We start from the raw sequence: 20,292 nt of genomic DNA, 5'->3' as shown, positions 1-20,292 counted from the left end.
TAAAGCCACCTTTACTTTATGAAGGTTGGTGTGGGTAAAACTTTGAATTCACCTGCCTGTTCAGGAGAATCAGTACCCACCATGATATGCTTCTCATCCTTAAGTTTCTTGTGTGGGCCCTGCCTGAAATGTTAGCTATGTGTTGACAAGTTCCCCTCAAGAGACTCGTGTCAGTTTCTGTTACTTTTCCTTTCTGCACTCTGTCCACTGATAACAGCACATTTTCAGCTCCAGACATCTTTGACCGCTGTTGTTTCCTCTTGCAGAAGTGCCTAGCTGCCACTCCATTTATATGAGGCAAGAAGGCTTCCTGGCTCATCCCAGCAGAACAGAAGTTAAGTTTTCCACTATTGAAATTCTTGTAAATACCTGTCAACATAATTGGACATCCTAAGGATGCTGTCAGATTATCATTATATTACATGGGGAAAAATCACTTATGTCCACTAAACCATTATTTTAAAACTTTTCTTTTTAAAGTAAAAGGAAGATTTTTCAGGTCATGATCTCTTATATTTGGTTGTTAACATGAGTCATGTGCATATAAACAGCTGAAAAGTGGACTTCTCTGTTCTTTTTTGCCAGCAACCACATCCTTTTGAGAGGGAACGTGTGCTTTTAGAAGATCACCTTACCTTACTGCTTTCTACTGAAGTGTATCTTTTAGGAATTTTCAGTTTTGCTTTAGAGACCTAAGTCATTGTTTTGAAATAAAGCACCGTTGATTTAAATACATTCACCTTTAAATATCCTAGATTTTACATTTTGGGACAAGTAATTGTTAAGAATGGACTTTCACAGAAGAGACTTAGAAAAGGAGTTTTCTGTTGTGGATGTGTTATGGTAACCGTGGGGGGAAAGTTTTGTTCTAATGGGCATGATACCTGCAAAGTAATGAATGAAAATGATTTTATCTGGATAGACTCCCCTTTAAAGTATTTCCGGAATTATGTGCATGGTCCTTGATGTCAACACTATGTATCTTCAGTGAATGACTTAGATCCATCCTTCTAGGTTGAGTCCAGCATTGGTTGTTTTGTTTAAATAACATTAATAGAAGTAAATCCCCATGTTTAAAGGGTAGTATTATGAGATGGTAAATCCAGAAAATATGAGGCCAAAAATTTTGCACAAATGCAATATAATTATTGTTGCTATTTTTAATATTATGTACCTACCACAGAGACCAATACTTTTGAGAAATAAAACTGTGACTAAACTATGGGAAATTTCTTCCTGGTGATGAAAGATAACAGCAATTAAATGAAGGTCCCACAGTCAAGGATATTTGGGGGAGAAAATGATTGTGAAAAGCTGTCAATTTATTTTGCATTTTTCCTGTGGACTTAGTTATGTTACAGCAAAAAAGGAAAGTTTTTTTTAACTGCCTTGGCTATTGAAGATGAAAACATGAGAAAGTTAACCTAGCTAAATATTTCTGCAAAGAAGTAAGGGGGTAAACCGTACCTGTTTCAGTTCCTCAGGGTCATAATGCAAGGTACATGGCAGTAATTCACTCTGATTTCCCTCTCATCTCGTTGAATAACAAAACTTGGAAGAAAATGGAAAAGGAAACGATACGTTATACATCCCAGGTTTGCCAGTGTTTACGTAAGCTCTATGCTTTGGTTAGTAATAATATAAATTGCTAACTCTCATGTATTACCATGTGCTAGGCAGTGTTCTAAGGTTGCATATATTAAATCATGTAATCCTCACAACAACCCTATAAGGTAGATGCTTTGTTATCATTCCCATTTTATAGATGAGGAGACTGAGGCACAGGGGTTAAATAATGTGTCCAAGGTCACGGAGTGGAAAAGTAGAAGAGTCCTTTTCTACCTCCGTTTTTGCGTTAATGGTTATATTTTGATTTATTTGTGAGTGGTATTTCTGTCATGAGTAAATGTATTTCATTTCCCCCCACAGGCTGCATGTTTGAAAAGGGCCCCAGGCAGTTTTATGATGACACCTGTGTTGTCCCAGAGAAATTCGATGGTAGGTTTTTCATTGTGTATCAAGTTTTGATTTCTGTAAGAGGGCGAGGAGAGATCACCTTCGCCTCTCCTGAAAGCAGTCAACATCGCTACTTAACGATCTTTATGCCCGTCACTTACGATGCACTCAAGTCTCGCTAAACTTTGCCTCTTATAAATTCCCTTTCCTTTGCCCATTAAGAAGCTTTTTTCTTTTGTCCTATGAGAGATCCCATTTTTAGAGTTAGACAGAGTGTCATTCTTGCTGGGCTTTATGTAGAATAAGGGGGCCCTTTCCATTGCCCGGCTGAGGACATGCAGCTTGTTGCTCGAGATTTACTGAGAGCTGATCCCGTAATTAACAAAGCAGAGGAGAAAGCGTGCTACTGTGGATGCATGGATGACTAATGCAGGCTCTTGCCTTTTATTGTTCACGAAAGCATGCATTATGGAACACAGGAACAATACAGCTGCCCATTTAGTTAGTGATTGTGAGTCCTCCTTTTTTGTTTTTCCCCTGGGAAGATGTTCATTACTAATGTGACATTACTTTGTAATTGCTTCAGATGGAGTTAGGAAAGCATCACTCTTTTTTTTTTTTTTTTTTTTTTAAACCGTACGCGGGCCTCTCACTGTTGTGGCCTCTCCCGTTGCGGAGCACAGGCTCTGGACGCGCAGGCTCAGCGGCCATGGCTCACGGGCCCAGCCGCTCTGCGGCATGTGGGATCTTCCCGGACCGGGGCACGAACCCGTGTCCCCTGCATCGGCAGATGGACTCTCAACCACTGCGCCACCAGGGAAGCCCTGCATCACTCTTTTAATATCACTTGCTGTGGCAATGAAAATGAAAATATCACCCCACACACACACGTTAGAAAGGGGTGTCAAGTTAGAATCTTCTTTTCTTGACAAAGGTGGCAGCAGTCAGCATCTACACAGAGGCTTGGGTAAAAAGTGAACAGTTGATTGACTTAGTGGTTCTTCAGAGCCGTCTCCATATTTCCTGCTTTGATTGTTTAACAGGAAACAAGCAGGGGCCCTCTGATTAGCTGATTGCACAAACTTTAGGGATCATGGCTGTAATGGCCTGGTAGCTCTCAGGAGTTTTTAATTGTCATTATTTAAACAGCAAAGTGTATGTGCAGATTGCTTCGCAGTCTCTAATTAGTTGCTTGAAGTCTACTGTGTTCCCCAGGCTTTCGCTACACGTAGACATTTCAGAAGGGGTGATATAAGTCTTGGGAAGATCTGTTTCCTTAGCCTCCCTTTACATCGCTAAATGCATGCCAAGGTCACAGGGTTAAACTCCAATAGGGATCACTTTTTCAGCCTTACTCTATAATAGATGTTACTTTTAACCTTTGAGTTTCAGAGGTGTGATCTGTGTTATTTTCTTTGGCATCATTCGCAGAGCATCAACATCCTTAAAGTCCAGCTTTTTCTCTTGAGATAAAGCATAAAGTCTACTTTTTGGCATGACCTTCATCAGTTTATTTCATGCTTAGTGAGCTTAACATTTTAAGAAATTGCGATAATTAGTATGGGCACGTAAGGAAGGAAAATAGCTCAAAACTGTAGACAGGATTATGATATAATCTAACAGGGCAAAGTCTAAGTCACTTACATGTTTGGGGAAGCTAACTGTCTTGATTATATTTTCCCTTTGGCTTTGAAATACTCCTCAATTTTATACTAAGAAAATATTTTTGGGAAGATAGTATTGGACTTACATTTTATAAGGAATAGAGACCAAGAAGAAAGAAGAACAAAGGGTTATTTTTTCATTGTACAAGGCCAGTATGGTCAGTCACATTTATAGGCAGAAGCAATCTAAAGGTTAGAAAATCTGAATCTGACAGTGTTTCACTCTGTCTGCATAATTGCTCAGTTACCCCCATGAAAATTTCTAAATCTCAGAAGGAAAAACGGAGATAAATAAACCTGTCATTGAAATCAGTATGAAGAGACACTTCTATATTTTATAGCTTAGACCAAAACAACATAATGATTTTTAGCAGCTGTTGAGTGAATAATTTTATTTTGGTTTAGGTTTTTCTTTTGCGGTACGCGGGCCTCTCACTGTTGTGGCCTCTCCCGTCGCGGAGCACAGGCACAGGCTCCGGACGTGCAGGCTCAGCGGCCATGGCTCACGGGCCCAGCCGCTCCGCGGCATGTGGGATCCTCCCGGACCGGGGATGAACCCGTGTCCCCTGCATCGGCAGGCGGACTCTCAACCACTGTGCCACCAGGGAAGCCCTGGTTTAAGTTTTTTAAGTGTTCTTTCTGTAATTATTTTAAGAGGTGTATTTCTGTCTCTTGACCAAAGGAAATTTTTAAAAAGCTCGTGATTTGGTCTGGTTTATAATTCACACTTAATGTCAGAAGATCAGCTTGAATATATTCTGTCTGAATTGTTTCTTTAGTGCAGGAGAGATATTCATGCATTAATAGTGATATGCTTGTAGGGCCCTAGACATTCAATCCGCAATGTGACTAATTCCACATATTTTTGAGACAATTTGCTGGAGATAGAAGTAAATAATCAGTAGTCATGAAACTGAGTTGTGGTTTTTTTTTTTGGTTTGTTTGTTTTTTGGTAAAATCAAAATATCTGGCCAGATATTCCAAAGAATTGGAAACTAACACCTTTGCTGATGTAATCTATTTAATAGAGTTTTTTACACTTTGTATGAATAACAAATAAATGTAGCACAAACAAACCTTTCTTGTTTAAAAATATAGATAACAGAAAACTCTGGTGTATTCTTTTTTGTGTGTGTATAAACATTATAAAATTGGACTTTTAGAAAAAGAATAGCAAGCTAAACTCAAATAAGTGCAATACAAACAAGAGACAAGGAAAAATGAGAGAATTTTCATTTGCTGCCAGTTGAGAAAGCAGAGTGCCAGTGAAGGTGTGGAAGAAAGATGGTATACCGGTAACCCAGTATGCCCTGAATTACCCATGACATTGTCCTAGTTTTTACTTAACTCACAGAGTCTGAGATGCTATTAACTTTGCTTTGAAGTATTTGCATTAAAATTTTCACTAGTTTGTCATGTGCAGGTCAATGAGGTATTTACAAATTGCAGAATTTAATTTGCGCAAATAAAATGCACAGAGCTTAAAATTGATTACTCCCTCTGCATTGTTACTTAGAGCAGTAAGTAATAGCATTAACAATGAAGGCAAGAAGTATGATCGGATACTACAGTTTTTAAAGTAGTATCTAAAGAAAAAAACGTTATACAGCATTTTTATAAGTAACTGACCTCCATGGATTTATTCTGGCCTTTGTGTATTTATAGACCTTTATATATACAGTTGTGTGTAAATTTGTAGATTCCTGGGTTATATTCACCCTTTTACCTATTTTAAATCCCTATTTAATGGTAACAGTATATTTCATAGACACCCTTAAATTGGTTGTGGTGTAACCATTTTAGTGATTGGTTTAATATAAATTTTATGTAAACATCATGGCTAATCATAGAAACTTAAAATGTTTTTAATTTAGGAGATATAAAGCAAGAGCCAGGAATGTATCGGGAAGGACCCACGTACCAGCGGCGGGGATCACTTCAGCTCTGGCAGTTTTTGGTAGCACTTCTGGACGACCCTTCCAATTCCCATTTCATTGCCTGGACTGGGAGAGGCATGGAATTTAAATTGATTGAGCCTGAAGAGGTGAGTTTAGTAGATTCTACTTAGGAAGATCAGATATGTGCTAATATAAGGAAACATAGACTTGATTAATATGCCAAAGAAGTATTTTTTAATTTTAAAACTATAGGGAAACATTGTGAATTAAAAGGGGCCAAAAAAAAAAAAAGCAGGAATGTATTTAAAATAAGACATGAATATGTTGCAGGCTTTTTCCAGTTGCATACCATCCTACAGGAATTGAAGGAAATCAGCCGGATTGTTAGCATAATCCTTTATTCAAGAGAGCAGGGCTTGGGAAGTCTCTAAAGGTGCATCTAAGTTGGGCACGTTTGATGGTCTTTGAGGAAGAGAGATGTCTATCAAAGTTCAACTAGTTTTGGGTATGGAGGAATTGTTCTTGAGAATTAGCAGTTATTATTTGGACAGTCTTGATTTTTGTCAAGAGGGTTAGAGAGGAACATTTAGAGAACAAAGTCATGTGTAAGAGGGTGTAGGGGAGACGTAGCTGTGGGCAGTAAAGGCACACAAGGGCCACAGTGGGAAATTCTTACTCCTTAAGTGTTTCTTAGGAGACACAGACCTGTACAACCATTGTTTCCCTTTGATTATTGGTGACATCTGTTTTGAATCAGCTGGGCTGTGTACGCTCCTTTGGAAGGTAGGAATAAAGTTTAAAATGTCACCATACCTAAGAAGACTCTGGGTAGAGAGAACACAGTAAATGGAACACCTTTCATTCTGTTCAGCTGTCTTACTTCCTCCAACCCTCCCCCATGCACATACCAATGGAGTGTTTTCCTGAAAAACCTCTCAGTTCAATTTTTATTCTGCCCAGGACTAACTTTAGGCTTAAGCCTACTATTTTTTTTTTTTTTTTTTTTTTTCTTTTTTTGGTTGCGGCCCATGGGATCTTTTTGAGTCATGCAGGATCTTTTCATTACGGGGCGGTCTCTTCGTTGCCGTGCTCGGGTTTCTCTCTAGTTGTGGCAGGCAGGATTTCTCTTTCTCGTTGAGGTGCGTGAGCTCAATAGTTGTGGCACACGGGCTTAGTTGCCCCACGGCATGTGGGATCTTAGTTCCCCAACCAGGGATCAAACCCGTGTCCCCTTCATTGGCAGGCAGATTCCTTACCACTGGACCACCGGGGAAGTCCCAAGCCTACTATTATTATTACAACATAACCTACCGAATAGCATTTTGGATCTCAAAAGAAAGGTGACTTTTATATGAAATGTTTGTGTCTTATTAAAGATGCTTTTTCTGCTGCTGTTAAAATTGACTTCAGTTTACGTTAGCTGAGAAAGCAATGGAAGACTTTTAGCTAACATGCCTATGACTGATCATATTGGCTATAGGATCTAAACACCTCAGAAAAGTCGAAAAATTCAGAGAGAGATATCCAGCTATTTTTTAACTCAAAGTGATTAGTTTCACGTAGACTAGACATCTACAACCTAGACTAGGCTAATGGGCCTATACATCTTGCATTTTCTGCTCTATGAGACCATGTATTTAATCATAATCAGATAACGTGTCCTAATTTGATTTCCAGAAGATAAGGTGACATTACTTATTAAGATTTAAGAGATTATCCGATTCGAATATGTATTAAATAAAGTATGAAATCAGAGGAGATGGTTAGTACAATTAAGTGTACTCCGGGTTACATCAATACCCTGGTAGCATTTGAGGGCTCAAGTTAAATCAGAAATTCAATTGAGTATAGGCTAAATGTTTGGGTGTTTGAATTTTGTACCGCATCTAAAACTTAATTTGGCTGTCAAAAGAAATTCATTTTTTATGTAGGTGTACTTAAATGATATAAGTGAAAGAACCGCAAAAATGTGAAGCACTAAAAATTGAGACTAGAAACACTTAACGTAAAGTAATTTGAAAGCCCTTTAACATGATGGGAATGTGTGCTCTTCACCTCGTGAAAGATGTTAATAATCTCTGCAAGAGTTGCTTCATGCTAGAACTGAGGACATTCAACAGGGATTTATATCAATTACTTCCGTCCATCTGTGGTTAAAATAAGTGAGCAGAAACAGAATTTTTATTTTTGCCATCTATCTGTTAAGATGGGGGAAATGACTGAATTATGTCTGTGATTATTGATCCACTCAGAAGTGTAAAAATACTTAGGCACACGTCATTAAGTTCTTTATATAGCAATTGTTGATTTTTAAGCTGATCATGTTTGAACAAGTAGAATAGGAGACTTGACCAGGGGACCATTAAGTTACATCAAATTGTGAATTTCTGTGATTTTTTTTTTTTTAAATCCCGGGAAGGAATACAATTATTTCTGTTCCATACAACAAACCAACATTTAGACACCTTTTCTGTATCAGACTCAGAAAGTAAAAAAGGACAGGGGAATTCAGAGTCAGCCTAACTCCCTGGCAATTGTGCAATAAGCGCTCAGTGTCTCCTAAGGCCCTTTGTTCAAAATGAAACATTCCATTTCTGATTGCTGCATTGCTCACTGCTACAATTGCTTCCATCAGGCAATGACTGTGCTGCTTATGTTTAAATTTCTTCTTTGGAAAATGTTTGCGAAATTTCTTTCGTCTCTGTGGCCCACGGTCACCCTCTTCTTTCAACTACACAGCAGTTAATTGAGGGTCTGTGACAGCACAGCTCATGAAAGGTGGCTCTGAAGCCATCCTTGTTGGAATTACTCATGAGTTCCGCTTTTTGTATTTCCTCTTGCAGTTTCGAAGATACTGAGTGAGACTGCAGTCTTGTGGCTGACTATCTGCTCAGTGTGTTTGGATAACTTTTAGCAAGCACATAATCTTTAACATCTCTTTTTGAGATATTTGAGATAACGAGATGTTATTTTTTAATTAATCATGGGTTCTGGGGAATTGTTCCAGGGAACAGTTATTGACATAGTGAAGCATCTGTAGGAGGCAGAGTAGAAGTCTTCTGCTAATATGCAAGCTTGTTGAGCTGGAAGAGTTATCGAGAAGTCTGATAGCCAGGGCCTGATTGTGATTTCTAGGTTTACTGTTGCATATTCAAGCGTGATTTTAAAAATAAATTGAATAATAATTGAACGATTGCATTTTCCTGTTTAATTCATTTGGTGATAAGGATAAATGCTAGAGTGCTATAGAGATCTTTTCACTCTCCTCATTAACATCCAAAGTTTTCTTTTGAAAGAGTATTAAAAGGAATTTACTGGAAGTATTGCCATCATCGTACCCACTCCATGTTGAAAATGGTACCTTGGCTTTTTTTTTTAACATCTTTATTGTAGTATAATTGTTTTACAATGGTGTGTCAGTTTCTGCTGTATGACAAAGTGAATCTGCTATATGTATACATGTATCCCCATATCTCCTCCCTCTTGCGTCTCCCTCCCACCCTCCCTATCCCACCCCTCTAGGTGGTCACAAAGCACCGAGCTGATCTCCCTGTGCTATGCAGCTGCTTCCCACTAGCTATCTGTTTTACATTTGGTACCTTGGCTTTTAGTGGCGCCAGATATAGTGGTGATTGATGGGGTCATATGTGAGGGCTGAGTGGACTTTCTTAGTTGTTGGATGGTCTAACCTATCCTGGAAATTATTTACGTTATCTGTTCATTTTAAGTTGCAATCTTTTAAAAAATTTTTATCATGATAGGAACACAACATGGGATCTATCTTCTTATCAAATTTTTATGTGTTCAATCCAGTATCATTAACTATAGGAACAGTGCTGTACAACAGATTTCTGTATCTTATTCCTTCATCTTGCACAACTTGTCTGCATCTCTCAGGCATATGAGTATCCATTTCCCTCAACTTTATAATGAATGTGATATTGAAACAGCTCTAAGAATAAATTTGGGGGCTTCCCTGTTGGCGCAGTGGTTGGGAGTCCGCCTGCCGATGCAGGGGACACGGGTTCATGTCCCGGTCTGGGAGGATCCCACATGCCGCGGAGCGGCTGGGCCCCTGAGCCATGGCCGCGGAGCCTGCACGTCCAGAGCCTGTGCTCTGCAACGGGAGAGGCCACAACAGTGAGAGGTGCGCATACCGCAAGAAAAAAGAAGAATAAATTTGATTGTTTTAAAATGTCTACTGATACCCATGGTGCTGAGAATTAACTGGCATCATAAAAGTCAAACTCTGCTTATGGTATTAAAAAAACATCTTTCTCTCCCCAAAGACTTCCACTGTGTTGTCTTGAAGTTTGTTGCACGTATTTTACTTTCTAGGTGCCTCCTGGTGAGCCTCTAGAAAAGTATCATTTACAAATGCATAAGTGTTCAGAAATTGTTGTTCAATTTCAGGAGATACTAATAATTTATTTTCACATCCGCTCCAGGTTCGCAGGCTGTTCAGTTGTCATGTCCATTAAAGATTCACTGACGTCCATTGTTAGCTTTTTAAAAGACATTTTATTTAGAAATTATTGCTTTCACTTCTTATTGCCATCAGCCCATTTTGCTATTGCTTAGAACATTTACATTAAAACGAAGTTTGTCTTTGGAACTTTAAGATGTACCTGTCACAGTGACTCTGTTTTGATATATAGTCACGTCCCTGTGACATTACATCTCTCTGCTCTTAAAAAATTATACTGATATATGTGACCAAATTACATTGTATCTTCATTCAGGAAGTAGAAATTAGTGAGAGAGAAAATAGCAAGGATCAGTGTTTTTAAAAGAGAAAAAAAAAAACTCTGGAGAAAGGTTATTGCTAATGAAGTAGAGAGAGACAGAATGATCTCTTTGCAAAGCATTCTGTTTTAGTATATTACACGTAGCAACAACTTGGAATTCTGTGAACATGAAGGAAAACTCTAACCCTATTTAAAAATGGTGTCTCAGGGTTACCTAGGTATGCATGGCAGCTGCAATTTCTGCTCAGATGAAGCAAGAGTGGAAATTAATGCGAAGGTGACTTTAGCTGGGGTCATAGAAGCAGGCCACCCTGTTCTGCATGTAGCCAGGGTAGTGGTGAGGTAGGGGATACAGATATGTTGAGGAAGGAGGTTTTGCTGAAGCTCTGTTGAAGCTCGGAGATTGTTCACTGAACAACAAAAGTGGATATTGTGCTTTAGAGATTTTTGTCTGTGGACTCATATACACGGTGACCTTCTTATTTTTAGCATCTGATTACTGTTCTTTAAATGAACGCTTAATTCCCCAGTGTAGTATTGGCTACAATTTTATCCTGATGCTGCTTCAGGCAATAAAAATTATTTGCAGTTCAGCTTACTGATTGGTATACTGTTTCCTCTGCTGTACACACTGTGCCACTTGTTCACTCTTTTATTCAACGTCATGCAGGATATCTATTTTCCTTTGGTTTATCATAGCCTCAAAAACACCTTTACAAAGAGATCACGAAGCCACTCTTGATCTATAGATTTTATCTGAAAAGAAAAAATAAGAAGGAAAAACAGGGAACCTCAGAGTGCGAAGCATGCCTCGGCTCCAGGGTGATCACTGAAGGCCTGGTTTAAAAAGCAAACCAGGACGCAGGATATGCAGATCATGATAGCTTTTGTGTCTTTACTTATGTTTTTGATTTGGATGTGTTTTAGAGCGTTTGGAAGTAATTAATGAATTAACTAATTTTTATGAGATATGTTGATAAGTTTATACTTAACACTACATTGTAATTCTGTTTTGGTGGCAGGTGGCCCGGCGTTGGGGCATTCAGAAAAACAGGCCAGCTATGAACTATGATAAACTTAGCCGTTCACTCCGCTATTATTATGAGAAAGGAATCATGCAAAAGGTGAGCAGCTAATACAGCATTAAAATTCATTGAAATGTTGCACATTCATCTGCATGTCATACTTTAAAGCCACATATCATTACACTGCTGGAGCAAGGTTTTCGCCCACTTTAACATATGCTTAGCTGTTTGTTTTGCTATTACAAGCCTTTCTGTTTATAAATGCATGGGCATTATAGACAAATGTGTAATAATATCATATACAAAGTAGTAGACTTTCTGGAAGTCCCCACTTTCCTGTGTTTGGTAGAAAAAATGTTGTTTTCGTACTAATATGGCAAGCATATATCCCCAGAAGTCATTGATATTTTGCTACATTCTCCACAAGTATATAATTTTGAATACTAACTGAATTGTTACCTTTTCCCTCTTGTTCTGGTTCTTAAAACATTCAGAACGTTGCTTGTTCTCATTCTGAAAAACATTTTTTCTTGGCTGATTTCATTACTTGACAGCTTAACATCTTAAACCGTTGATTAAAAATAAGTATTTGATCTTATTTCATTGGTATAATGAAGTTAAATTTATTTTATTTCAAATGAGTGTCTCTTAATATTTCCAGGTAGCTTTTTTAAAAGGTGTGAGATAAAACAAATGAATTACACCTAGAACAGAATATAAAATTTTTGAAGAAGGTAATGAATAAATGAATAAATAAAGATAAAACATTTGGGTATTTGTTATTGTTACATCCTTCAGCCTTGCATGCATATTCGATCTAATAGTCTTGACTGTGAACAACGTTTAGGATTTATTCATCGTGAATATTACATTATAGTTTTATTATGCATCCTTTGTTCATTTGGGGGGACACAGACGTATATCACAGATTGTGGCATAGTTTTATGTCACCATGGTTCTGCCAAGAAAAACTAGACCAGTTGATCCATGAAACTTACTAGAAGACAGGGAAACAGCATCACTGAGTTTTCTAGACCAAAGGGAATCTGTGCTCTGGAGCTGGCCAGCCTGGAAGTTAGAACTTGGAAGATCCTTAAAAGATAAGGCTGAGTTAGATTCTTAATTGCTTCCTATTTCCCTGAATCTCACGTTCAAAATGTAAAACCAGTTACTATCTGCTCTGTCTTCTCCATCTCAACCCTGGAGTCTTTTTTAATTCCTCCCTTCCTCTCATCCACCACTCCCATTTGCAGCCAACCCCTTTCACATACATCCCATTCTTTTCGTTTTCATCACCATCTTCCTAATTGGGCACATCAAGTGGGCTGGCACCAGTAGGTGCTCTGCAGGTCCCCTGGGCAGTGTTACACAAAAGGCAGTCATGACTTTGGTTTGCATGCTACCTTCTCATTAGATCACCTTTTTTGAACAGATTCTTCTGCTACTAAGCAGTGGTATTCTTACCTCGTGAAGCTGCTGTGATTATTAAATGAAATTATGTGCTTGAGACACTTGCATTGTACCTGGCGCAAAAGCCTTCAACAAATGGTAGCTGTGAACGCATCTCACACCCTGAATCCAAGGCATATCTAGCTTGTGTGTCTTGACCAGTAAGTCCCTTACTAAATGGAGCAGTCACAGAGAGCTAAAAAGTATCGTAAAATGTCTAATCATACCTCAGGTTTTAGACACAGTATTTGAGGGGGTATCTTCAGGATGACATGTCTGGTCTTAAATATTCTCAAAGGTGTTCAAACTTATGCTTATTACTGATACCACCACTTCCATGTTCCTATTTATACAGTTATCACATATCCTATTTATTTACCTCTTACTTTAATAAATTAATAAGGCAAGATGCTATCAAATAGTCAAATGACAGCATAGATGTTGAAAAAACAAAGAAAAATGTTGTGGCTCCTCACGTTTTTTCTATTAGGCTGTAATTGCCAAAGGAAACTATTAGCAACTATTTATTTGTCAGCTAATATAGGAGAGCAAAATGTTGTACATCACAGGCCTTTTGGGGTATTGCATATGATATAAGGAAAACCAGGTCGTTTAAAGGTGGAAAATGCAAAAGTTGAAGTCTGCTTATAACTAGCACAACAATCAAGACTTTGGACAATTTTTACAGACGTACATATACTTATTCTTCCTTCCACGTGTTGAGCCGTTCTACTTGCCACTCTCTGACACACCTGTGACACTCTCATTGCTTCACTCTTTTTAGAATGTCCTGCCATCTTATCTTTACCTGTTAACATAATGGTTAAGTAAGTTCTAGTATAGTCATTCAGAGGAAAATGATGCAGTCCTTTAAAAAAAGAAAACTCTGATGTAGAATTATATATTTTAATGTATGGGGAAAGTGTTTATCTGACCACGCTTGTTCATGAACTTAAAACTCTGTGTGTATGTGGTGTATGTAAAAGAAAATAAAACGGAAAGATTAGAGGATAAAATAAAACCCAAGTGGATCTAAACATCAAAGAAACCCTGATTATTTTAGTAGTTATGAAAGAAATAAGAAATGAAGTAATGATCATTATACCTTATAGACAGTACATGTATGAATTTCAAAATTTAGAAATGATGGGAAAAGTATATACAAACATTTAAGCATTGGTTATTTCTGGTTGATATAATCAGATTATTATTTCTTTTGGCTTAATCTGTAATTTAAAATTTTCTTCCAATATCCCTGTATCACTTCTGAAATTTTAAAAGTTAACACATAATTTAAATAGCTAGTCTTTCAAAATTCATGTTTTATCTATCTAAGCATTGCAGTTTGTGTATACTGAATGTATAGCATTTTCCATATTATAACTGAATAACAGAAGACGTTCTGTCCCTTGGTTGGTTATCAGCCCTTGTTCTAAACTTTGTGGCATTTAACATAGTCCAGTAATTATGGTAGTAGCCCTAAATATGTTTACTGTAAGGAAAATAGAACAGTGAGTCAAGGCAGAGTCCTTAAGAGGTTTTATAATCTTGATGGCATATTATACATTTTAATTCCCCACAGTGATTTATTGAATCATTTCTAATTATAACCAATAGCAACAGGTTGTACAAAAAAACTTCCAGTGTCCTAAAGCAAATGCCTCCTTCTCAGCGGCTGCAGACAAAACAAAGCAGGTTATTAAATGCTCTGAGGTATGCAGGCCATTTATTTTATTTTTATTCTCAAAGTGCTTTGAACAAAGAAACATGGGAAACAAGGATTTAGTATAGTTAAGCTTTGTTTCTGATATGGTCTATTTTTACTTTTATGGCAGTTCCACCATTTCACCTTTATGAACTTTATTTCCTTTTTATAAAGGACTAAAGTGAATAAATTTATGCCAGACTCCTCTGTTTGCCATGCCCTGTGCTAGAGACTTCCATCTTAGTCTTGCAACAGGCTTTCCAAGAAGCCATTCCTGACTCCATTTCACAAAAAAAGAGGGGAACTGGGGGCAGTTTAAGAAACATGTCCAAATTCATAAAAACTAAGTCTTGGCTGTTTTCAAGCCTAAGGATATTCAGAGTATTTGAATTCTCTAAATTGATTCCTCTTACAGGGTAAAAAAAATCCAGGGCAGAAAACATTCTAAATCTGAGTCCAGAACAGCAGTGCTCTTTGGTAATTTTTTTTTTCTTCCCAAACATGCACAGATAGTTTATAAACTATGAACTCACCATACCCCCACGTCACACAGCAAGTAGCAGAGGAGTTGAGTAATTTGCACCTTTCTAAAATTACTGAACTCTACATACACACAAAAAGTTACTGCCAAACTTAATACAAAGAACTGTATTCATCCACTCCCGCCCTGCCCAACCCCCCCGTGGGTTTTTGAGAAGCTCAGCATTGTCTATTAATGGCAGCGGGGGCAGGGCTGTATTTGTTCCACTCAATTGTTTATAATTTCCTAGAGAAGCATTACTCTTCAAAATTTAAGTTTGGGACATGTTATTTCCTACAAATTACGCCACTTCTCCTTTATTTCAGGCAGCTGTCACATTCCTTTTTTTCATTTCCTCCCTATGCATCGTGTATTTTAAATTCCTTTCACTTTTTTACACCGTCTTACTTCAATTTGACACTTTATATACATCCTTACCTTCTGTCTAAGGCATCTTGCTTTCACTTTTAAAAGTGATGTACCCAGGATAATGCTGGGTACATCTCGATCCATCTTTCGTTTAAATAAGACTATGTATCTTTTTCTTCGGGTGAGAATATACAGTGCAAAAAAAAAAAAAAAAAAAAAAGAACAGTTCACCCTGCGAATCAGTGAATCACTAGTCTAGTCTTATTAGGAACACAATACATTTTTCTTCCAAGATTTGGAAGTTTAGTTTTTCTACAGTTTCAGAAATATAATGTTAAGAGGGAGACACTACACTTTAAAGGCCTGTTTATTTTATAAGTACTATAGATATTACCTTTTCAAACAGAGGGGAAAACATTGTAATGTGAAGATGCCTGCATGAAATCATTGATTTTTTTCCCCCCAAATAGCAATGTAAGTTTACACTTACATGAAAACAAGCAAACTGCTAAGCTTTCTAGCTATATCTGGAATGAATGTAATTATTACTCAAGGTCAACATTTTGCATTTCCCTCGATTGAACCGTAGTTTATCACACAAAGTGAGGATTTTTTTTTTCTATCTGTTAATAGTTCATTGCTTCTTCTTTTGTTATTCATCCTTTCTGGAGTATTAAATCATGTTTTTGTTTATTTCTTTCTCTGCCCTTCCAATCTGGGATGGTGAAGATGAGTTGTTGGGTTTTTTTAAGCTGAGATGTAGTTGACATAACAACCTCACATTAGTTTCAGGTGTACAACGCAGCGATTGGATATTTGTATCTCTTGCGAAATGCTCACCACACTAAGTCCAGTTACCATCCGGCACTGCACATAAGGATGGGATTTCTCTTCCGTGTTTCCCTTAGGTGGCTGGAGAGAGATACGTCTACAAGTTTGTATGTGATCCAGAAGCCCTCTTCTCCATGGCCTTTCCAGATAATCAGCGCCCACTGCTGAAGACAGACATGGAGCGTCATATCAACGAAGAGGACACGGTGCCTCTGTCCCACTTTGACGAGAGCATGGCCTATATGCCAGAAGGGGGCTGCTGCAACCCTCACCCCTATAACGAAGGCTACGTGTATTAACACAAGTGACAGTCAAGGGCCTCCTCGCGCCTCTCCTCTTTTGCGAGATGCAGAGAATCTCTGAATTCTCTTCAATCTTTGTCTGATTTTTGTTTGTATTTTATTTTTAAATAATAATACACAAAAAGGGGCTTTTCCTGTTGCATTATTCTATGGTCTGCCATGGACTGTGCACTTTATTTGAGGGTGGGTGGGAGTAATCTAAACATTTATTCTGTGTAACAGGAAGGTAATGGGTGAATGGGAGGGGGGGATTGGGGGATTACTTTTTACTTAGGCTTGGGATGGGGTCCTACAGGTTTTAAGTATGATGAAGCTCTATCATGTTGATTTGATTTCATAACAACCTAGAAAATGTTCATTTCCTCTGGGTGTCTATAGTACACAGTTAATTCACATTGTGTAAATATCCACTTGGAGACTATTTGCCTTGGGCATTTTCCCCTATCATTTCTGAGTCTCTGCAAGGTGTACAAAAAAAAACTACTGTAAAAGGCAGTTTAATTGTTAGAAATGACTGTTTTTGCACCTCTTGTAAAAAGGTATCTAGAGATTGCATTTGCTGCTTTTTGTTTCGTTTTGCTTTATATATGACTCTTAGAGGATAACCATAAAATGGGTAATTCTCTCTGAAGTTGAGTAATCACCATGACTGTAAATGAGGGGCACAATTTTGGACTCTGGCTCCAAACTGAGTCACAGGCCAGTAGCAGTATACGTATCTGGTGCCACCTTGCTCTTTAGATACAAATCATACTGTTGTTAAAGTATTTTGAAGCTCATTTCAGTTAAATAATGATATTTTTCATGGTCCTTTGAGATCTTCATTTAAATGGTAAATCTGGGATCACAATGAAGCAAAAAATATGTCTCCTTTCGCTTCCTTCAGTACATAAAAACATTATTTAATCAATAAGAATTAACTGTACTAAATCACATAATATGCTGTTCTAGATACAGCAAGCACTCCTTAAGAAAAATATCCAATACACTAAATAGGTACTATAGTAATTTTTAGACATGGTACCCATTGATATGCATTTAAACCTTTTACTGCTGTTATGTTGAAACATATATAAATATTAGATAATGCTAATGCTTCTGCTGCTGTCTTTTCTGTAATATTCTCTTTCATGCTGAATTTACTATGACCATTTATAAGCAATGCAGTTAACTACAGATAGCATTTCAGGACAAAATAGATGACTCGAACCATTTATTGCTTAAAAAATAGCTTATGCCATGCTATGCTATAAGCAGCTTTTATGCACATTGACAAAATGAAGAGTAAGCTTCAGCTTGCTAAGGGAAACTGTGGAAAATTTTGTAACTTTTGGTGAAATGGAAAATTATTTACAAACTGTCAAAGAATATGAGGAAGTTGCTGTATGACATAGTGCTGGCGCTGGTACTATCCATCGTCTTGTTTTGGACACTCGTGTAAATGTGATTGGATTGTTTGAAAGAAGATTTAAAGATTTAAAGTTTCAAAGGTTTTTGTTTTGGTTTTGTTTTGCACTTGGAGAAAACACTGAAAGCAGGGTATAACAAAACCATAAGTAAATGGTGTTACAGTATCTCTGAAGAGCTTGCTAAAATGATTCAAGCAAGAAACACGAATTTTGTTCACTCCATCAATATCCCAGAGGAACAAAAATTTTTAAAGAGTCAGTAGCAAAATTTTAAAAAAGTCCTAAACACAAAGCCAAAATCGACTTATAAAAGCTTTTCATGATGAACACAGGAAAAATTGTTGAAAGATGATCTCCTGGCTACCCATTTTCCAACATGACATGGATCACAACTCATGTCTTTAAATTGAACAGTTATTGGGAAACCCACATACCATAATCAATACTACTCACATTTAATCCTACGAAAAAAATTCTAATTTCAACACATCTATGTAACCTGTGATTTCAAGGCTTGTTCTACATTTACATTATATAGCATTAGGCCCATTATGGGCTAATAAATATGCCTTAAAAATCAGAACTTTTCCCCCCCACTTTGCTCATGTGGCCATTTACAGCATGTAGAATAAAAACAGATTTTAAAATATTCAGCTAAAGTTTTACTGGAAAGAGAATTGACACATTTGGAGAAATTGAAGGAGAAATTGAAAGTGGGTCCTTAAAATATGATCTAAGTGAAAATTATATTGAGTATTCTTTTTTTCTCTTTTTCTTTTATTCTTTTAAAACTTCTAGTTTGACAGTGAGAAAATTGGGCTATGAGTTATTTTAAGGAATCAAGGAAGAATTGGTATTGATTATATAATATTTAAGGACAAATTATATATTTTGCTGTTTATGGTACTAACTCACTGAATGAAGTAAGTAATTGGCCAACATTAAGTATATTTCTCATACAGAAGGGTTCAAGACATTACATTATAAACTCTTGGGAAATGTATCTAATTTTTTTTTTTTTGGTTCTGTTCTTATTCTACTTTTTGTTTGGTTGTATTTTTATTTTCAGGTAGATTAATAAATCTGGCAGCTGATTTCTGCAAGATTCTTGTGTTTTGAATTTCTAATTGAATTGGCTATTCAAACATAGAAATCAACAACATAACATTTTCCTTCAACTTGGTAAAGGAAAATAAAAGAATTATCTCCCCTCATGTTTGCTGCCTTTTGATGTTAATACCCAACAGACTAATTACAACAAAGAATGTCACCTCTGCAATAACTAATGAAAGATGATTTTCTTTAAATTATGCCTATAAAAATGCTTAAAAATAAAAATGCACACAGCTGACAGTGCAGAGCAGTTTTCTCGAATTATAGAAAGTTCTTGGGGGTCACTTAATTGAAACTCCTTTTTATAGATTTTTTATCAGTTTCCTGTAGATTTTATAACAAATTACCACAAGTTTAATAACTTAAAGCAACACAAATTTATCCTCTTTTAGTTCTAGAGATCAGAAGTCCAAAATGAGTCTAAAGGGGATAAAATCAAGGTGTCTGTAGGGCTGGTTCCTTCTGGAGGAAGCCCATCCTTACTTCTACTTTTAGAAGCTGTTGTCATTTCTGGCTCCTGGCTCCTGGCTTCCTTACTCCAATCTCTGCTTCTGTGGTCACATCTCTTTTTCCTCTACTGTAGTCAAATCTTCCTCGGCCTATCTCTTACAAGGATATCTGTGATTACATTTAGGGTCTACCCAGATAACGCAGGATAATCTCCCCATCTCAAGATCTTTAACTTAACCACATCTTTGACGTCCCTTTTGCCAGGTAAGCTATCATTCACAGGGATCAGGACACAGGTAAGGGGTTATGGAGGAAAAGGGGTGGCTCTTATTCAGCTTACCACACAGATGAAGATACTGTGTATTAAAAATACTGATTGACTTACCTATGGACAAAAATGTTCTTATTGATGGATCTAGGGTGAGAAATTACTGAAGAACATTTTTGTTTACCATTGAGATGGTCTCACTTTACTCTGCATAAAAGGTAATGAAAGCATTCTATGTTAAATTTCACCTACTCCATTAAAGCATCTGATAATCACATAGAGCTTTTAGATTATTTAATTCCCCCACATGTAAAAATTATGTAATGAGAGAAAAATATAGTGTGACAATTACAGAGTTATAGCATAGTTAATTATGTTATCCAAGTCAGATTATTTTTTTAATATAAATTTCTTTTGATGCTAGTATGGGTTGTTACTCTACAGCCTTAACATCTACAAGTTATTACTGTTTAAGAAAGAATGATATGTAGAATATGTTTGTTACTCAAAAGAGCAATTTTAAAATATGAGTCAACTTATGTTTATATGACAAGGAAAGAAATCTATTACCAGATGTCTTAGCAT

At 37.0% G+C, this 20,292-nt stretch overlaps 1 protein-coding gene across 13 annotated transcripts in view; it reads left to right on the top strand.

Moving 5' to 3' along the window:
* ETV1 (ETS variant transcription factor 1) overlaps positions 1–18,979 on the top strand; it is a 96,693-nt gene extending 77,714 nt beyond the window's left edge. For 11 of the 13 annotated variants that reach the window (XM_033400104.2, XM_049714821.1, XM_033400085.2 and 8 more), the window contains 5 exons: positions 267–335; positions 1,930–1,998; positions 5,495–5,664; positions 11,289–11,390; positions 16,243–18,979. In XM_033400104.2, the coding sequence (XP_033255995.1) occupies positions 267–335; positions 1,930–1,998; positions 5,495–5,664; positions 11,289–11,390; positions 16,243–16,464 (632 nt within the window). In that variant the 3' untranslated portion in view covers positions 16,465–18,979. The other 2 variants (XM_049714823.1, XM_033400108.2) reach the window with 2 other exon arrangements.
* Positions 18,980–20,292: the final 1,313 nt, after the last annotated feature.

The sequence above is a fragment of the Orcinus orca genome, chromosome 9 (genome assembly GCF_937001465.1).
Source record: "Orcinus orca chromosome 9, mOrcOrc1.1, whole genome shotgun sequence".
NCBI lineage: Eukaryota > Metazoa > Chordata > Mammalia > Artiodactyla > Delphinidae > Orcinus > Orcinus orca.
This window is presented reverse-complemented; position numbering and strand designations above follow the sequence as displayed.